This window comes from Triticum dicoccoides, chromosome 1B (genome assembly GCF_002162155.2).
Source record: "Triticum dicoccoides isolate Atlit2015 ecotype Zavitan chromosome 1B, WEW_v2.0, whole genome shotgun sequence".
In the NCBI taxonomy this organism is placed as follows: domain Eukaryota; kingdom Viridiplantae; phylum Streptophyta; class Magnoliopsida; order Poales; family Poaceae; genus Triticum; species Triticum dicoccoides.
The window spans coordinates 636,041,984-636,061,297 of NC_041381.1; the positions used below are offsets into that span (position 1 = coordinate 636,041,984).

At 52.3% G+C, this 19,314-nt stretch overlaps 1 protein-coding gene across 1 annotated transcript; it reads left to right on the forward strand.

The window, feature by feature from the left end:
• Nucleotides 1-2,690: 2,690 nt before the first annotated feature.
• On the forward strand, nucleotides 2,691-4,172 carry LOC119349283 (myb-related protein Hv33-like). The gene is made up of 2 exons (XM_037617308.1): nucleotides 2,691-3,048; nucleotides 3,174-4,172. Exons 1-2 carry the CDS (start codon nucleotides 2,780-2,782, stop codon nucleotides 3,820-3,822), a joined length of 918 nt encoding a protein of 305 aa, XP_037473205.1. The 5' UTR covers nucleotides 2,691-2,779; the 3' UTR covers nucleotides 3,823-4,172.
• The last annotated feature ends 15,142 nt before the right edge of the window (nucleotides 4,173-19,314 follow it).

Consider the following 19,314-nt stretch of genomic DNA (forward strand, 5'->3'; position numbering starts at 1 on the left):
GCTTAAATAGCCGGATTTGGTCTCCGACGGCGAGTCGGAGCGGTGCCACGCGGCGTTCACACCGCGACGATGGACGCGACATCCGTCGGATGGCTGGATTTTCGGGTGTTCACGCGTGGATCCCGTTGTCCGACTGATGTGACGGATGTGCCCGGACGCCCCCATATTCATGCCATATTTAGGCTGGATACGAGGAGTGTCGGTCTTGCCGGGCGTTTGAGGCACATTTAAGAGGCCTGTCTGGGTCAAAAAATGATGTCCGGTCGGTCACCGGGCAGGCCGCCGGACGTTTGAGGCCGGTTTTGGGTGCCCGGCTGTAGATGCTCTTAATTTTTGCATTTCACCGACAGATACGTCGATATACTGAGGGTTTTGTCTCGTCTATGGAGTGTCGATCGTGATTGTGAGATCATCGCCGGGACGGGCTGGGCAGCTTTGATTAACTACTACCCCGGAGACGCCATTGTCGCTGTCGCCACGAAGCAAACATGAAAACGATCCATCGACCGATAGTCCAGCACCAGCAGGCAGCAGCATCGAGCTTAGTAAAGGACCTTTTAATCAGTAATAAGCACTGGTGCGAAGTGATGACACCGCGTTAATTTCTCCTCACTGCTTCTGGAACGACAGTGCAGCTCCACCCGTCGCCGGCCGGCCGGGTCCGGCCAGCCGCTGTCAATCAGTCAGGCAGACAGACAGACAGGCGGACAGCAGTGACCCGATTTTTTTTACCACATTTGCATCGTTTCGATTTGACTAGGTGCGTCTGTCTGGGGCGCACGGAGTCCATCCACCGATCGATCTCTGTATCTGGACGCGCACCGGCACAGTGGACGAGACGTTCTTTGGCCCCCATGCACGCGTATCAGATGGAACTTGAAGGTCGGCACGGGCAGGCCGGCCGTTGGTTCCCCCGACGCGATCGTTGAGGTTAATCCGCCGGTGATTACTTGACGCTCAGTTAGCTGGAGCATGACCTGATGAGCAGTGATCTCTCCTTCTCAGCTCAAAAATCATGCGAGCTTTTCCGTAATCGAAACGCATTATTAGTGCACTGCCGTGACGCGATTCTTAATTGATAGCCACTGGGATAGCAAAGCACGCAGGTCCCAGGCCGCATTGATGGGCTACCGTTGGGGGCTTAATTAGCAGCGTCGCACTTAATCTACAGTGTGGACTGTGGAGCTCTCGGAGAGAAAAGAAGGGCTTCCTTCTTGTGAAGCCACGTCCCCAACAAACCAACAAACCTTCTGGCGTCTCTCCCTGACACAGTGCCCGGGCCTGTCTCCGCTCCGGTGCTCCCTCCCCTCCGCGAGAGCGCGCCCGATTTTAGAGCATCTCCAACAGCCGCGTCAAAAGATGCGTGCACAGAGTAAAATGTCATTTTAGCGCGTGAGGGACGTTTTCGCACGCTCCGGCGGACGCGGGAAACTAGCGCGCAGAAAATAATTGCGCCCGTACGAAAGAAAAAAAATAGCTCGTGCGCTAGATTTGGCGCACCGCGTCCGGCGCGCCTATAAAATTGCAGCGCCATCTGCCGCTCTCTCTCGCTCTCTCGTTGCTCCCTCTACCGCTTTCTCTCCTCGCCGCCGACACGCCACCACCGTGGCACCATGCCGCCGCGTCGCCGGGGAGCTTTGGGCTACCGCGGCGTCCGCGTGCGTCCGTCCGGCACCTACTCTATCGAAATTCGGTCCGGCGACGTGCGCCTCGGCCTCGGAACCTTCGACACCACCCAGGAGGGCGCCCGCGCGTACGACGCTGCGGCGTGGCGCCTCCGGCGGTCCCGTTGGGACATGAACTTCCCGGACGCGACGACACGGGAGCGGGCACATGAGTTGGCGCCTCCCCCGGGGCTTATCACCGACGAGGATCGTCGCGAGAACCGGAGGCGCGAGCGCCGTCTCAGCCTGGCCGAGATGGACGAGGAAGCCATGGCGCTGTGGCGCCAACGCTTCCCGCAAGACATCATCAACGAGCAACAATTCTTTGCCGAGAGGAGGGCGGAGAGGCAGGAGAGGAGGGAGGAGCGAGCTGCCTATCGCGAGGATAGGCGAACGCAGAAGACGATCACTAAATTCAACATCGTGCTAGGAGATGCGTCGTCCTGCGACTCCAACGACGAGCGGTTCCTTGACGCCTACGTTCAGACGTTAGAGAAGAACATCACCGAGGCAGAGTCGTGTCGGAGGATAACGAGTAGTAGTTGTTTTTTGTTTTGTATTGTAGGAGAAGGCTATGTGAACTATCTATGCACTATTTTGTATCGTAGGAGGAGGCTATGTGTCACATTTGTACTATCAGAGTCAAATATATACCGAATCATAGTAAAAAAAGGAAAAAAAATATAGAGCGCCTGCTGGAGCGGCTCGGGCGCGCTTAATTTGCGGCGGCCAAAGCCAGCCCAGCGCCGCACGTAAAAGTTGGCTCATCCGGCGCTCTATTCTGTTTTTTAGCGCGCTGCGCGTTGGGCGTCTGTTGAAGATGCTCTTATCCTGCCGCGCGCCAAACCGCAGGTGTCTTGAGCTCCAATCCATTGCGTCTTCGCCTTGCTTCGAGCCTACTTGATCGCTGCCTCACCTCACTCACTCTCTCTCGCCGAGTGAGCTTGCGGTTCTTGCCACGCACGCCTCCCCCATATATACCCGACCATACATACCCACCAGGCAACCATCGATCCGGAGGAAGCAACCGTCGGTCCATCATACATACCGATCGCCATTACCTCCATCCGTCCATCCACGTTGCCTAGTTCAGCTGCCGGAGAGGGATCAATAGAATGGGACGTCCGTCGTCCGGCGGCGTGGTGCAGCCCAAGCTCCGCAAGGGGCTGTGGTCGCCCGAGGAGGACGAGAAGCTCTACAACCACATCATCCGGCACGGCGTCGGCTGCTGGAGCTCCGTCCCCAGGCTGGCCGGGCTGAACCGCTGCGGCAAGAGCTGCCGCCTCCGGTGGATCAACTACCTCCGCCCCGACCTCAAGCACGGCTGCTTCTCGCAGCAGGAGGAAGACCACATCGTCGCGCTCCACCAGATCATCGGCAACAGGTATGTCCGCGGCTCCGCGCAATGCATTCAGTTCGTATAGATTTTTCAGTACAGAGGTGGATTCGAGCTAGAGGAAAGATTTGGGAAAACATACTCAATTACTGATGCATAGGGTGTGCGTGCAGGTGGTCACAGATCGCGTCGCACCTGCCGGGCCGGACGGACAACGAAATCAAGAACTTCTGGAACAGCTGCATCAAGAAGAAGCTCCGGCAGCAGGGCATCGACCCGGCCACGCACAAGCCCATGGGCACCGCCGACATGGCCACGGCGGCATTGCCGGACACAGAAGGGGAAGACAGTAAGCCCCATACCGCGGCGGCCGACGGCAGCCTCGCTCCGAAGCAGTCGGCGGTGTTTGACCCGTTCCCGGTGTGCGCCGACTACGGCGCCGGGTTCGCCGACGACCTCGGCGCGGCCAACGCGGCGGCATTGTACGGCCAGTTATGCGGTGGAAAGGAGGGCGCGGACGAAGACGCCGGGTTCGGCGCCGCGGACTACAGCTGCGTGCTGGACGTCCCGGAAAACCTGGGCTACGGGGAGAGCTCCAGCAACAGCAGCAACCGGAGCTACGGCGGTGAGGTGGGCAGCATGCTCGACGGCGAGGTGGGAAGCGTGCTCGATGGCGAGGTGCTGTACTTGGCCAAGGCGGAGCCGGCCTTCGCGGAGATGGAGCGGCAGCACGACGTGCTGCTGGAGTATGAGTTCTCGCTGCCCTGCCAAGAGCAGAGCCTCCTAGCAAATTTCGAGTTCAACTTGGAACACTACTTCTGATTTTTTTTCCTTTTCATTTTAAAAGTATATTTTCTTTCTTTCTCCCTCCATTTTTTAAGAGACAGGGATCACACCATAAAGTCGCAAGTTAGTGCTACTTGAGGACATCCATAGCATCATTTCCAATTTTATAGGCGAGTTAGCTTACTTCATCTTGCATGCTGAACAAATTAGCTACTTTCAGTTTTTTTTAAGGGTAGCTACTTGCAGTTAATTGTATTTTATGAGCAAATTACACAGATGTACACACTTCTAGGGCAGTTGCGCATCATAGCCAAGAAGCCAAATCGCGTGAATTTGTTTAATATATTGACCCTCGATTATTTTTGTGCATGCACATGGATTCTATCAAGATTTATATTAGATTCATGACAGTTAAATTTTTCGTAAATGTCTTTCATGCTCCTGTGCTTCCGTGCCCTCTCAAGTCACTAGTTATCCGTGAAATATTGTTTGTTTTATTTTGAACGACAATAGCTTTTTTTTTACATCATTGAACGCCAATAGCTGCGTACGTCAGCTCTGGAGTTATTCCGACAAAAGTTACTGCTAAAAGTAAATACGTCTCTGAGCCAACAGTTGGGCTCCAAAAAAAAACCATGTTCGGGGTGATGCAACATCAAATTGCGGGGCCATGCAACATCAAATTGCAAATACTTGTATTTGGATGTTATTTTCAATAGTTGAACAACACACAAAAATGCCATGATGTACATAATAAAAAAAAGTCTTTATGTTCATATTGATCAGGTATTATACTTCCATAAAAATGAATAAAAATTTGACAAGCTAAACATTTAGAAGAAAATATATAAACTACCACAACTCAAATTCAGAAGAAAATATAAGTACAGCAAAACTCCTAGTTACCATGTGAAAAAATAGTATTTTAACTTAAATGCCATCAAATAAAATCATACATGGTATATTTCCGTATTAACTAAAAAATGGTGTATATAAAATTGCCAGCATACACTAAAAATGTATATTAACATGCCGTGCTTCTCTAGTTTGAGTTGCAATGAAAACACAAATTAGTATCCAAAGGAAATGATTCAAAATTGAAAATATGAAAAAAGAAGGGAAATTTCCATGGACAATAAAAATGCATGGCTTTAAATAAAAAATGCCATAATCCAAATATGAAAATTGTCATGCTCTATATTTTATTTTTTATAAAAATCTAATAAGAAAATTGTCATGATTGAGATAATAAATATGACATGGAATTAATAATAAATATGTCTTGATCCTAATATTTAAATTGCCATGCTCTATATTTTCCTTGTCATAACAAAAAATCAAACAAGAAAATTGCCATGATCCAAAATATTAAAAAGTGCCATGCCATTAAAAATAAATTTACCATGATATAGATTAAAAATTCCATATGCTCTTCAAAATAACATTGCCGTGCTATAGATAGAGATTTCAGTAAAGTATTTTGTGAGCTTGCCATGTGAACATATTGGATTTTTCCGAAACTTGCCACGCTGACAAGAAAGGTGGTAGATATGAAAACAAAAATTCATAAAATTATCATATAAACGAAAAGAATTACTCTAGTGTTTGCCACATGAACGCTACATAATTTATAAAATTTGCATGAATTACGGAATTAAAAAATATAAAGTTGCGACGGAAGCCACAAGTTGAAATTTCCAAGGTCAACATAGTAAATTTGCCGTGGTCAATACAATAAATTTGCCATGGCGATTACAATAAAAATGTCATGATGCAAAAGGAAAAATTTGTCATGTTTTTTATAACAGTTTATATCCAATTTGGCTTGGGCTAGTACTAACAATTTCAGAAAATGCTATGTTTTGTAGATAAGATGGCAAAACCTTGGTGAATTGTCTATAAAACATGGCAAACATAGTGATCCTGGTTTAATTTCATAGGACATTTTTTTGTTTTCAATTCCCAATAATTCCATCCACTAAGGTTCCTGTTTAAAATGAGCAGCCATTGATGGTTTAGGTGGAGAATGTTGTTGACTCAGGTAATACATCTGATAAGAAAAATACTGATGCACATGATGAATCTGTTGTTGATAATTAACATGTCACTCCAAATCAGCCTGTTGTTCCACCAAGTTGGAATGTTGCAGGTGACAGAGTTAGGCGGACTGGTACTGATGCACGCACAAGGTTAATTGAAGAGTGCAATGTTATTTCTTATGCGTTATTCGTGGTAGAAGAAATTGAACATTAATCATATCCCAAGGCTATTATTTCTAGTGATAATAATAGGTGGATGACAGCTATGCATGATGAGATGGAATCATTTGAAAAAGAATGACACTTGGGATTTAATAAACTTACCAAGGCAGAAGAAACCTATTTGTTCCAATCCGTGCCTCCACAAAGAAGTAAATCCGTGTCTCTTGCAGAAGGGAAAAAAAGATAAAGACATGTTTTTTCCTTTTTCGAGAGGCACAACCATACTTCTCACGGAAGCAAATCCATGCCTCTCGTAAAAGAAAAAAAAACATGTTTTTTCTTTTCTGCGAGAAGCGCGGCCGTGCCTCTTGCATAAGCAAACTCATGCCTCTCGCTGAAGGAAAAAAAGAAAATAAAATACGTTCTTTCGCGTCAAAAGAATTCAAAAAAATTTCCAAAACAATGGGAAAACCGTAAATCAGAAAAAAGACAGAAAAAATCATCTAAAAGCCGAAACGTGTACAGAAAAAATAATCCGGAGGAAGCATCGATAGCTCGAGACGTGGCGGCGGCTGAAAATGTGCCAAGTGGCATGCTCTCAGCTCAACCCCAAGTGACCTTTGTGGGCCCCCGGAATGAGTACTCGTTGATTAGTTTTTGGAAAGGACTCCTTGATTAGTTGCTCTCTTCTTTTTCTACCCGATCGAATGTAAGACTGAAGAAAGGTGCGTGCAAGTTTTGTGGCCACGCGACATGCACGTCTGAGATCGACGTGGCTGTGGGAGTGGCACGCTCTTTTAATTCTCCGACCACAACCTCCAGCGCCAGCGACGTATGGACTGGGGCCCACGGCCGGGTCGATGTGGCGCAGCAGTTGTGAAGTACAGTAACTACAAAACCAGCTGATACATGTCAGTCACAGACTCACAAAGGTGTGCGCCCGTGGAGAAAAGTTGAAAAAGAAGGTGATGCCGACGTCGTCCGTTCTTTCTCCCTCACGGGGACAAAATGAGCGCAGCATGTCTGTCAGTTTATACAAGTAGCCAAGTTCGTACATAGTCATAGAGCACACACTTGGCACTGAGAGTACGTGAGAGGGATGGACGACGCGTTCGATCTCAGATTTTTCAACCTCCAATAAATTCCTTGATTGGCTCATGCAGACCATGATCGGGCAGGTCCTTCTGTTGAAACAGTGAGATAGCACCACCAAATTTAAGACTGGCAGATCATAGGTTCATGCATGTCCATGCATGCACACCCGAGAGCCAGACGTACAGATGATTTGATCAGCTTGCTGTTCCCATGGCCATATTCATCCGGGACGCGACACACACGAACACGGCGGCTAAGCCAGATTATTCCATCGGAAACTGTTCGCCATGATGATGATGATGATCCTGTCTGACTTATCCAATTTCTCCTTGTCCTCTAGGAAGGCCATAGTTTCCATGCTCCTCTTGCAAGCATCACCTTTGGTTCACTCACTCGTGGAAAGCTTGGTCCCTTTTTCCCGGAGTGAATTGTACAAAACCACCACATTTGGGGCTTTGTTTGCGGAAAACTACCTAGTCGCTAATTTTTTATAAAAGTCACCACACATTCAGTAATCATTTTACAAAATGCACTGATCAGGTGATTTCGTTCATTTAATCACTTTCTGACACATGGGACCCGACTATAAGGAGCTGACTTGGCAAAATAATAATACCCAGACCCCTAGTAGATTTTAAAAAAAGCAATCAGCCCCTTGGACCATGCCCGGCAGAGCCCGCTGCCTCGATCCCATCCGACTGAGAGAGCCCGAGCTAGCCGACCCCCGGCGCCACTCCGGCAACGTCGCCGCCGCCGATAAGCACGTCGGCGACCACCGCTACAGGCTCCTTGTGGCCTCGAGATGAGGCCAGTACATGGACGCGGCCGGTGTGCGCGGGCTGTACTGCGGCGTGTTGAATGGCTCGCTCACTCACAAGGCCAGGGGTGCGTGCTCACGGGAGTTCAAGGCGCGTGCTCGCGGGGAGGAGGGACGTCGCCTCGCCGGAAGCCAGAGGCGCGTACTCGCGCGGGAGGAGGGAGGACACCTCGCTGGGGTGCGTGCTTGCGCGGGAGAAGGGCGGCCGCCTCACTGGAGCCGTCAGGCGGTCCTTCTCTTCGCCGACGCGCGTGCTCGCGGGAGGAGGGAGGCCGTGCCACCGGGACCAGCGGTGCGCACCCTTTCGCAATCCAGCTGCAACGCCACCATCTACAACAACCTCTGCGTGGCCGCCCTCGTCGCAGACCGGCCAGCTCCACCGCCGACCTCCGCGGCCTCTACGCCATGGCCATCCCCGCGCGGCGGCCACCGCTTCCGTGCTCGCCAACACCACCTGGTCCGCCTCGGGCACACCAGAGTCGGGTAGCTCGTCGTCCTCCTCGTCGGACAACGGATGGGGTTGGGAGCCGGAGGCCGCGTGGCGGCAGACGAGAGGGGCTTGATTGCTTTTGTTTTTCTAGATCTAAGTGGGTGTTTGTAAATGTTTTGCCAAATCAGCTTCCGACAATCCGGGCCCCATGTGTCAGAAAGTAATCAAATGGGCGAAATCACCTGATCAATGCATTTTGCAAAATGATTACTGAATGCGCGGTGACTTTTGCAAAAAATTAGCGACTAGATAGTTTTCCGCAAACGAAGCCCCCAATGTGGTGGTTTTATGCAATTCACTCATTTTTCCCGGGGGGACAAGCCGTATCTCCATCATCCCCTCAAATTCCCTATGCTGTTTGACAAATTCCACTTAGGGAAGCTGTGCCGCAACAACGGCCTGCTAGCTGCCTGCTCGTGCGGCCGTGCCGACACTTCGCCGGTCAGCCCCCCAAATGCTACCTGGGCCCGTGTCGAGTTGTCGTGCCCCTAAGCAAGGAGGGCAACAGCTTACAGTGATATATAATTAGCCTGACAGGTCAGGGTTACCATGAAGAAACTGAAAACCTCAGCGTCGGCGTCAGCTCGAGAAGGAAGGATTTCACGGGAAGCAACCGGCACGGCATGCATGATTTCCATGCACCTGCAACGCCAGAATATTATTGGTTCCATTGCTTTTTTTTTTTGAGAACTTGGTTCCATTGCTTCTGTTGTCATGTTGTGCCTGATTAGATTTTTATGGGGTATACTGTGTAGCAAACATTCCATCAAATCAAGACTGGCTATTCGTTAGTTCCGGAGAACAGGAGCTTGAATAGTTGAGAAATCAATCACTGAATTATTAGTCGGAAAGCTCACTCTCCACTCAATGATTCTGTTTCTAGAATCTAGATTGCATGCACGGTTGTTGAATATATAAAACCCTGATCAGAAGCTAACAATCTTTAATGAAAACAACATGTACATTAATTTCTTTCCATGACAAAACATGACATTGGCAATGGCTTGCTAGCTAGACAGCTTATCGGCAGAAAAAACAAATTAACAGTTGCACGTTGTTCTTCAGTTTATTGTTATCACCTTACCCATACAAAAGCTTATGTTACAATACATGGTGCCAGTCCAATCTCATAGACTCTAGCACATGTCATCATCGAAGCCAAATCAAATCACCTACCTTAATTAACCAGCACAAACCACCTAATCAATATTCTGTGAACAAGCAAAAGATAGTCTAAAGAATCAGTACTGTACTATCTAGCCCTACCATGAAAAAGGCAGCCTAATTAGGTGAGCTTAATAAATTATTTAGTTTTCATGCATGGCTTGAACAACTAGCTCTCCTACGGCCACTGTACTGAACGACTTAATCATGCGGGTTACTCATGCAAGACAAGTGCATATCACGCCATCTGTTGCGGCGGCAATGGCCTAGAGCATTACACATGCATGCACCAAACCTCTCCATAATTTCTCTCTAATGTTTTTCAAAAATATTCATGAGAGTAGCAAATTAACGGTCAACGTGTGGCCACGCTAATTCATATGTAGTTGTACATGATTAACTGCCAACTTTATATGGCATGATTGAGACTATGATCTATGGAATATTGTATTGTTATATTTTTATGTGTGTGATTAGATTAGCTTTGGGCTTGCATAACTTGAAAGAGGAGTCACAGCCAGAGGCAAGGCAGCCGGCATGATTCATATTCTGCTCTATTTTTCTGCTTTCCTTTTTTTTTTGCGGGATTCTGCTTTCCTTTTCGCTTTCCTTTGTGGAGGAGGCAAGTCAAGATCAGGGCTCATGTAAAGTCTCTGGCAGGATCTTTTGGTGCACAAGCATAACAGGGACGTCCATTTGTAGAAGCTAATAAATTAAATTTGGTCGATCTAAGTGTTCACGGATCCCGGGCGATAATAACATAGTGACTACGATCTTTTGGTGCATATACTAGCACGGTCTAGTATCACTCGCCAGTAATAATAATAAGCATATGATGATGCCTCGTGTTGTTAATTTATGCTCTCAAGACTGCCGGCAAGAATGTCACTAGTAGCATAGACTAATGTACCACAACATAGTGAATTAGTGCAGTGCAGTTGCAATAAACTAATGACAGATCTTGGTATTTTTTACATATGAAATGAAACGCAACTTGGTGAGATGAACTACATATTCCGGTCCTGAAATCTGAATCACATGCATGTTCAGTCTACATCGCAAATTAGGTCGAGTACATACACTATCTAGTGCATGTAGATGCTGGTAATCGTGCATGCATTGGTTTCTAGTACTTATGCAGGTACGCTTCTTCGATTAGTAACCTATGCAGGTATGCTGGTAATCGTGCATGCATTAGTGACCGACCGAGAAAAGTTGATCCCGTGTGCGCATGAGTGAGGAAAAAGTGCGCATAAAAAGACTAATGTTGGTCTATGGGGTTAGTCTAGATTACAGGCTCAACTGCGATGGACCGGTGGGTGAACCGGTGGATTTGATCAGGGCGTTACATTTCCTCCCCTTCCCCTCCGGTCCCCATCGTCAGCGTGTCCCTGTCCACTCTGACCTTGTCATCAACCATGGTCCATGAGATGGTCACATACTACAAGATGCTCACGTTGGAGCGTTGAGCGGAGCTTGCGACAGAGGTGCACGCCACCGAGGCATGACGCGGCCCGCATTGTGGCCTGGTAACCTTCGAGCTCCTCGGATTCGTGCTTGGAGTAGTAGTAGGAGGAGATGGGCATGCAAGTTGACCCCGCCACCAGGTTCAAGCTGGCGATGCGACGGCCGGTGAGGGCGACAACATCCACTTCCTCTCCATGGAGGAGGCAGACGAGCAATTCCTCCTTGCCCAAGCCAAGGAGACGGAGCATCGCGGCGGAGGCGCGGCTCGAGCTCGAGGCGGAGCACATAGGAAATGCCGCCCTTCGCCAAGCTCGTCAATCCTATCATCGTTGCCGATATCTGCACCATCCTCGACTCCCTCGAGTCCAAGCGGGTGGTGGCGGAGAACCAGCGTGAAATCCACCTCTGCGATGTCAAGCGGGAGCGGCTCCTCCTGGACGACGCTGATGACGAGGAGACACCCTCGATTTGACCCGCCGCCAATACTACAAGGTCATCGGCTTTGGCAAGGGGGTCATTGAGCTCTTCTTGGATGAGGATTAGGAGTAGGCTAGTATCTAACTTACAATCCTATTTTTCCGATGAAGCTTGTTTTTATCTACCTATATATGAACTAGGTATAAAATCAACGTTGCATGTATGGTTTTGTATGGATTTGAGTGTTTGCAAATGGACGGTGAGGTTGCCCTGCCAAACAAACAGGGGCTGGGCTGCTTCAACCGTGAGTGAAGATGCTCTAACATAGCAGAGGTGGAGTATATGAGTGTCCGGGAGTTGTGATAGAACGAGGCTATAAACTAATGACAAATCTTTGTATTTTCGACATGCAAAATGGAATTCAACTAGGTAAGATAAACTACCGTGAGACCGACGTCGGATCTTGGCGGCATGAGCGCCGCGGAGGTTCGGCGAAGGGCGCGGTTGGAGATGGACTCGCGCAGGAAGAGGAAACTGTCTGGCGTCATGATGGCATTGATGGCAGAGAGGCCTGGCAAGGTCGGTGCAACAATTTTGCTCTGAGGATGGACCGACGGATGATGGAGGTGACGGCCCTTGCAGCGTGCGGTGCTCATTGAGAGTGTGTCTGACCGGTGTGGGATCCAATCCAGATAGTGACTTGGAGGAGACACCCGGCTTTAGATGTTAGGCTTTGGTGCGGTGTCTGTTTGGTATTAGGCCCGAACATTCGGCACGCCTTCATCAAGGGGATAGGAGTAGCAACGGTGTTGGCATGATGATGGCTTCAGGCTTATTGATGTATCATTTTGTATGGTCTTTGTAAATAATTAATAATATAGCTGCATGCATCGTCCAGATGCAGAGAGGCCGGGGGTATATCCTCCTTTTCTAAAAAAAATAAGATAAACTAAGGTCCTGAAATGTGAATCGCATGCATGTTCAGTTCAGTCTTCATCGGAAATAAGGTCGAGCACACACACTGGCTAGTGTATGTAGGTGCTGGTAGGCGTGCATGCATTGATTTCTCTACCGATCGTTGAGGTACGTATATATGTTGACTGACTCTTAGCGCTCTACGTGCATGCCCACGTCCCATCCATGCATGGGCACGTACTGCACACGATCTCCCTCCCTGTGCACGTCGCACCTCTCCTCTCTCTGTCTAACTGCGCCATTGCGCACGGCTTGTAACCTGCACATATATACAGAGCAATAGCAGATCGGCATACGGTGCCTTACTCTCGCATCTCCCTCTCTCACATGGTATCAGACACCGGCTACTCTCCCCGATCCTAGCCGCTCTTTCCGCTGCCTTCCAACTCCGGCTCCGGCCATGGCCATCCCGCCTCCTTCACCACCTCCTCCGCCGTTCCGTCCACCAGGAACCAACGGCGCTCCCCCCACACCCATCCGCGCCATGCCGCCGCTCGTCACCCCTGCGGCGCTCGCGCGGGGCACCCTCCTTGCTCGCCATGACTCCGAGGCGAGCTCTTCCATCTCCCCGTCCCCTCTAGCCGGCGTGTTCATCAACCAGCACGTCCCCGTCGTGCTCTCCCTCAATCCGCCGAACTTCTCCCAGTGGTGCACCCTCTTCGAGGTGCAGTTTCAGAAATCCGGCGTCGTCGACCACATCGCCGGGCCGCCGCGTCCCTCGGACCCTGCCTGGCTCCAGGATGACGCTCACGTTGTCTCGTGGCTCTACAACCGCATCAGCCCCGAGGTCTTCGGCTTGGTCCATCAGCGCGGCGCCAGGGCAGCCGCCGTGTGGGAGTCGATCTGCGCGTTGTTCCTCGAGAACCGCGAACACCAGGTCGTCCTCCTCGCCACGGAGTTCCGTTGGATCGAGCAGGGCTCCTCCTCCATTCTCTCCTACTTCGCAAGGCTCAAGGAGTGTGCTGATCGTCTCGCCGACCTCGGCGAGCGCGTCACCGACCGCGACCAGGTCCTGAACATGATCCGCGGACTCCACCCTCGCTACCGGTATGCGGTTCCCATCCTCACCATGCAGTCCCCCTTCCCGACGCTGCTCCGGTGCCGCGCCTTCCTTCTTCTCGAAGAGAGCCGCAACGCCGAGGAGACGCAGCCTGACATCGCCCTCCATGCCGGGCGCGCACCCACGCCTACGGGCGGAGGCGGCTCTGGCGATCACAGCAACCGCTCCAACGGGGGCGGGCGCGGCGGTGGCCGCTTCAGAGGAAGGGGGAGGGGGTCCGGCTCTGGTGGTGGCCAGCCGTCCAACCACGGCGGGGGTGGTTGCCCCCCTCGCCCTGCTGCTCCAAACACGACACCCTGGACGGGCATGGTTCATGCCTGGCCCATGCCGTGGCGCCCGCACGCTCCCGGGGCTGGCATCCTCGGACCGCGTCCTGGAGGTGCTGCGCCCTTTGCGGGCATGGCGGCTCACTCCTGGGCGCCGGCCCCGCCTGCTGGTGCGCCTCCGACCTACTGGCAGCCCGGTGCCGTTCCTCCACACCCACTCTATGGCGCAACCAACGCGCCCAGTGGCATCCAGGCGCCGATGTGGGATCAAGCAGCTCTCGTCCACGCCCTCAACGCCATGAGCCTGCAACAGGGCCAATCCTCCAACTCCGGCGGGGAATGGGTCCTTGACTCCGGCGCGTCCTCCCACATGGCTGCTTCTCCGGGTATGCTTTCCTCATCTCGTCGTTGTTCTTTACCTGACATTGTTGTTGGCAATGGTGGTACTATGGCAGTCACGCACACTGTCGTCTCCATCTTCCCACCACAACCCAACCCCTCTCTCTTAACAATGTTCTAGTCTCCCCACATCTCATCAAAAACCTCATCTCCGTAAAAACCCTAACCCGTGAAAACCCAGTTAATGTTGAATTTGACGATTGTGGTTTCTCTATCAAGGACCGAAGAACGAAGGAGGTGATCCTCCGCTCTGACTCGCCGGACGACCTGTACCCACTGCACACAACACCGTCGACCCGTCATCACCAAGCCTTCACCGCCACCTCGCGCGACGTTTGGCATCGCCGCCTCGGTCACCTTGGCGACGACGCTCTGGACACCACTCTCCGGCGTGCGTCCATCGTCTCGGACGCTGCTCACACCACCTGCACTGCATGTCATCTCGGCAAAAGCCACAGACTGCCGTTTAGTTCATCCGATCATGTCTCGTATTTTCCCTTTCAGCTTGTGCATTGTGATGTATGGACCTCTCCTGTACTTAGTATTTCTGGCTATCAGTACTATCTAGTGGTTGTCGATGATTACAGTCATTTTATGTGGACATTCCCGCTTAAACATAAAAACGAGGTCCTGCCCACACTACGGCAGTTCATCACACTGGTCTGTCGCCACTTCAACTTACCCGTCCTCACCATACAAACCGACAATGGCCGTGAGTTCGATAACAATGCCTCTCGCCAGCTCTTCTCCTCCCTGGGCATCGTTCTCCGCATGTCTTGCCCATACACCTCCCCCCAAAACGGGCGAGCCGAGCGTGCTCTGCGGACGCTTAACGACATCTCACGCTCTCTCCTTATACATGCATCCATGCCCTACCCGTACTGGGCCGAGGCTCTCCAAACAGCTACTTTTTTGCTCAATTGTCGCCCCTGCCGACCGCGGCACAACCACACGCCATTCTTCTTGCTCTACGGCGTCCACCCGGATTACTCCGCTTTGCGAGTCTTCGGATGCCTGTGCTTCCCAAACCTCACGGCCACCTCACAACACAAACTAGCCCCCCGGTCCGCTCCTTGTGTTTTCCTTGGTTACTCACAGGATCACAAGGGCTACCGGTGCCTGAATCGTGTCACCGGCCTCGTGGTCATCTCGCGCCATGTTGTGTTCGATGAGTCCACCTTCCCGTTTCGCCAGCAAAACACGATCGAGCCGACCACCCCAACCCACTCTGACCTGATCGATCTCTTGCCCCCCGTTGATGTCCCTCGCCGGACGCGCAGTCACCGATCCTGTCCGTCCACGCCACCACACAGTCTAGCGCCTGCTGCAGGTGCCCTTCCCACGCCTGAACAACCCCCGACAGCATCGACGCCTGACAACAGCCCTAAACCTTCGTCCGCTCCCACATCCGCGCCCTCTGCCATCATCACCGAGCCCACGGTCTCACCCGACACCGCGCCCGCCCCCCAGCCACCAGCGGCCGCTCGTCGCCCGGCACCACTTCCCACCCACCACATGATCACACGCGCCCAAGCAGGGCGCTTCTTCCCCAACCCCAAATATCACCAGTCTCTCCTCGCGGCCACGGACGACCCCGTCTCCCCCGTCCCCAAAACTGTGCGTGCTGCCTTACGTGACCCAAATTGGCTAGCTGCAATGCAGGTTGAGTACGCGGCGCTGATGCAGAACCGGACATGGAGCCTCGTTCCCCGACCGCGTGGCGCCAACATTGTCACTGGGAAGTGGCTGTTCCGTCACAAGTTCAAAGCTGATGGGAGCCTGGAACGCTACAAGGCAAGATGGGTGGTCCGTGGATTCTCCCAACGCCCCGGTGTGGACTTCGACGAGACATTCTCACCGGTGGTCAAGACGGCCACCATTCGCGTCGTCCTCTCCATCGCTGCCGCACACAACTGGCCGGTGCACCAGATGGACGTGAACAACGCATTTCTGCATGGTCACCTCACCGAGCGCGTCTACTGTCAGCAGCCCGTTGGGTTCGTCGACGCCAGCCACCCCGACCATGTCTGCCTCCTCGACAAGTCACTCTACGGCCTCAAGCAGGCGCCGCGGGCCTGGTTTGCGCGGTTCGCTGCCTTCGCCCGCACCATCGGCTTCCGCGACTGCCGCTCCGACCCGTCGCTGTTCGTCCTCCATAGTGGCGATGGCGCGGCCTACCTGCTACTGTATGTCGACGACATCGTCCTCACGGCTTCTTCGTCGACGCTCCTTCATCGCCTCCAACAGCAGCTGTCCGCGGAGTTCTCCATGAAAGACCTCGGGCCCCTGCACTACTTCCTGGGCATCGCCGTGACCAGGGACGCCCGAGGCTTCTTCCTTTCTCAGCGCGGCTACGCCGAGGAACTTCTGGAGCGCGCCAATATGGTCGAGTGCAAGCCTGTCTTGACCCCCGTCGACACGCACTCCAAACTCTCGGCCACGGACGGCTCGCCGGTGACCGACGCGTCGGAGTATCGGAGCCTTGTGGGTGCCCTGCAGTATCTCACGGTGACGCGGCCGGACATCGCCTACGCCGTTCACCAGTGCTGCCTCGTCATGCACGACCCACGCGCCACCCACCTCGCTCTGGTGAAGCGCGTGCTCCGTTACCTACGCGGCACCACCGACCACGGGCTACACCTGCATCGCTCGCCGTCGCTCGACCTGGTGGCCTACTCGGATGCCGACTGGGCCGGCTGCCCCGACACGCGACGCTCTACTTCCGGCTACGCCGTGTTCCTTGGTGACTCCCTAGTCTCCTGGTCGAGCAAACGCCAGGCCACGGTCTCACGCTCCAGTGCGGAAGCCGAGTACCGCGCCGTCGCCAACGCCGTCGCGGAGTGCTGCTGGCTCCGACAACTCCTCGGCGAGCTCCGCATCCCGCTGCCCAAGGCCACGGTGGTCTTCTGCGACAACATCTCGTCCGTGTACATGGCGGCCAACCCCGTTCATCACCGGCGCACGAAACACATCGAACTCGACATCCACTTTGTCCGTGAGAAGGTGGCGCTGGGCGAGTTCCGTGTTCTCCACGTCCCAACCAAACAGCAATTCGCCGACGTCCTGACGAAAGGACTCCCCACGCCGGCGTTCCAAGACTTCAGGTCCAGCTTATGCATCCGGCCGCCGGATGCTGCAGCTGCGGCGGGGTGTTGACTGACTCTTAGCGCTCTACGTGCATGCCTACGTCCCATCCATGCATGGGCACGTACTGCACACGATCTCCCTCCCTGCGCACGTCGCACCTCTCCTCTCTCTGTCTAACTGCGCCATTGCGCACGGCTTGTAACCTGCACATATATACAGAGCAATAGCAGATCGGCATACGGTGCCTTACTCTCGCATCTCCCTCTCTCACATGTACGCTTCGTGGACCAGTAACGGATAGGCTTTCACATCTGGGCGACATGATTCGCCACACGAAACTCCGCACGATTGACTATGATATGATCCCGCGCCCTTTGGTTTGGTTTGAAAATGGCAGTGGTGGTCTAGATAGCTCTCAAACTCGATTGGAAAAGGAGAGGCTGCCTACCTCCGGTGAAGTAGCTTCCAACTTTGCCAAAACGAACAGTACACTAGTGTACAAGCCCACAACTGCAAGCATGCATCGCGCCAAAGAGCATGCACGCATGGATGGGTAACGGATCGCTCCAAATCCGCGAAACGAACGCTGGTCATCATATCCACGGTCAAACGGGCCCCTCGGGCTGAAAGCAAGCATTCTTAGAGTCATGAGCGACTTCAATTATTTCTTGTTCCAGATTACAAAGACCATTTTTTTGCATCTTTCGATCCGTTCTCTCTTTCTATGTATGATGATCAGAAATGTGGACGTCCCGTGCGTACGTAAACGGCGTACAAGGATCGATCTCTACGTAGACGGCCACCAGCCATGCAGCAGAGTGCAGCAACAGTTGTCATCTACTCCGTGCAAATCCGTTGGAGCTCGCCTAGCATTGCTTGCACCACGCTCGAAGCGACCGTCGACGGCCGGCACGTACGACCTATGTGCGTACGCGCGTCGATGACCGATGGAGCTCCGGCCAGCCGTCCGCCAGGCACGGACGGCCGGGCACCGGCATGGCATGGCCCGCATGCAATGCAACGCTCGCGATGGCGACCGGCTAGCGGACGTACACACGCCCTCCCGTGTGGTCGCCGATAGAGCTTTCTCCAACTCACGCAAGCTTTCCCTCCTCCACTCTCCACCGTTCCCATCCTTTGTGGACTGTGGTGGTTAATTGTGGCGTTTGCAAGCCACCTCCCGGCGTTCGGCGAGTAGAGCGCCATCATTGGTCATTACTCCTCAAGCTACGTACAAACTCCTCCCATGGCGCTATCATCGATCGATCCGGCCGGTACACGACCGATCGATGACTCACTAAGCACATAGTACCCATACATCGACGTTGTGCAACTTTTATTTCGCGTGTGTCCTTCCAAACGCACCAACCGGCCTGGCAGAAACAGAAAACCGATGAACATCACATTAACTGACACGTACGTACGATGCCAGCACCGCAACGCAAGCGTGCAACTCGTGATTCGCCGATGAAATGCATGCATGCTAGTTCTTCCTCAATGTTGACGTATAAATGTATTACCTAGTCTGTTCCATCAGATTTGTCATTTGGCTGCATTGGCTAGAGCATGCACTTTTACACTCAGGGGTTTGATTGCACGGTTGAAATTAATCAAACACAAGCCTCCCACTGCATATGCATGAATGTGTCATCCTGCGACCACCGTAACAAAAATGCACAATATGTGCGTGCTAATTAACAATAATGCTGCCTCCGGAAGGCTTCAAAAAAGGTGTTTGTGGCCGGCCAGGCGGTCTTAATTTGGACCGATTTTCTGTACTGGAGTATGTCCGTGGAGAGTCTGAGAACCGGATGATTGCAGAATCGACCACATTTGACGCATGCAAACGGTGTTGCCTCACACATGGTGCCGTACGGGCGACTCAAGCAATGGAGCATGGCTTTTCCTGTCCTTTTTTATCAACTACTCCTGTTATGGATAGAAGCCTCCTTTTCCCTTCAAGTGCAAGGATCAGGTGCCTTGTGCTTTATTCCGCATGCACTGCTGCTATTACCCAGCCGGGCCCTCCCCGGCGACCTTGCCGTCCAGCTGCAGGTCTTACTAATTATTTGGTTTTCGTGTTCAAAAAA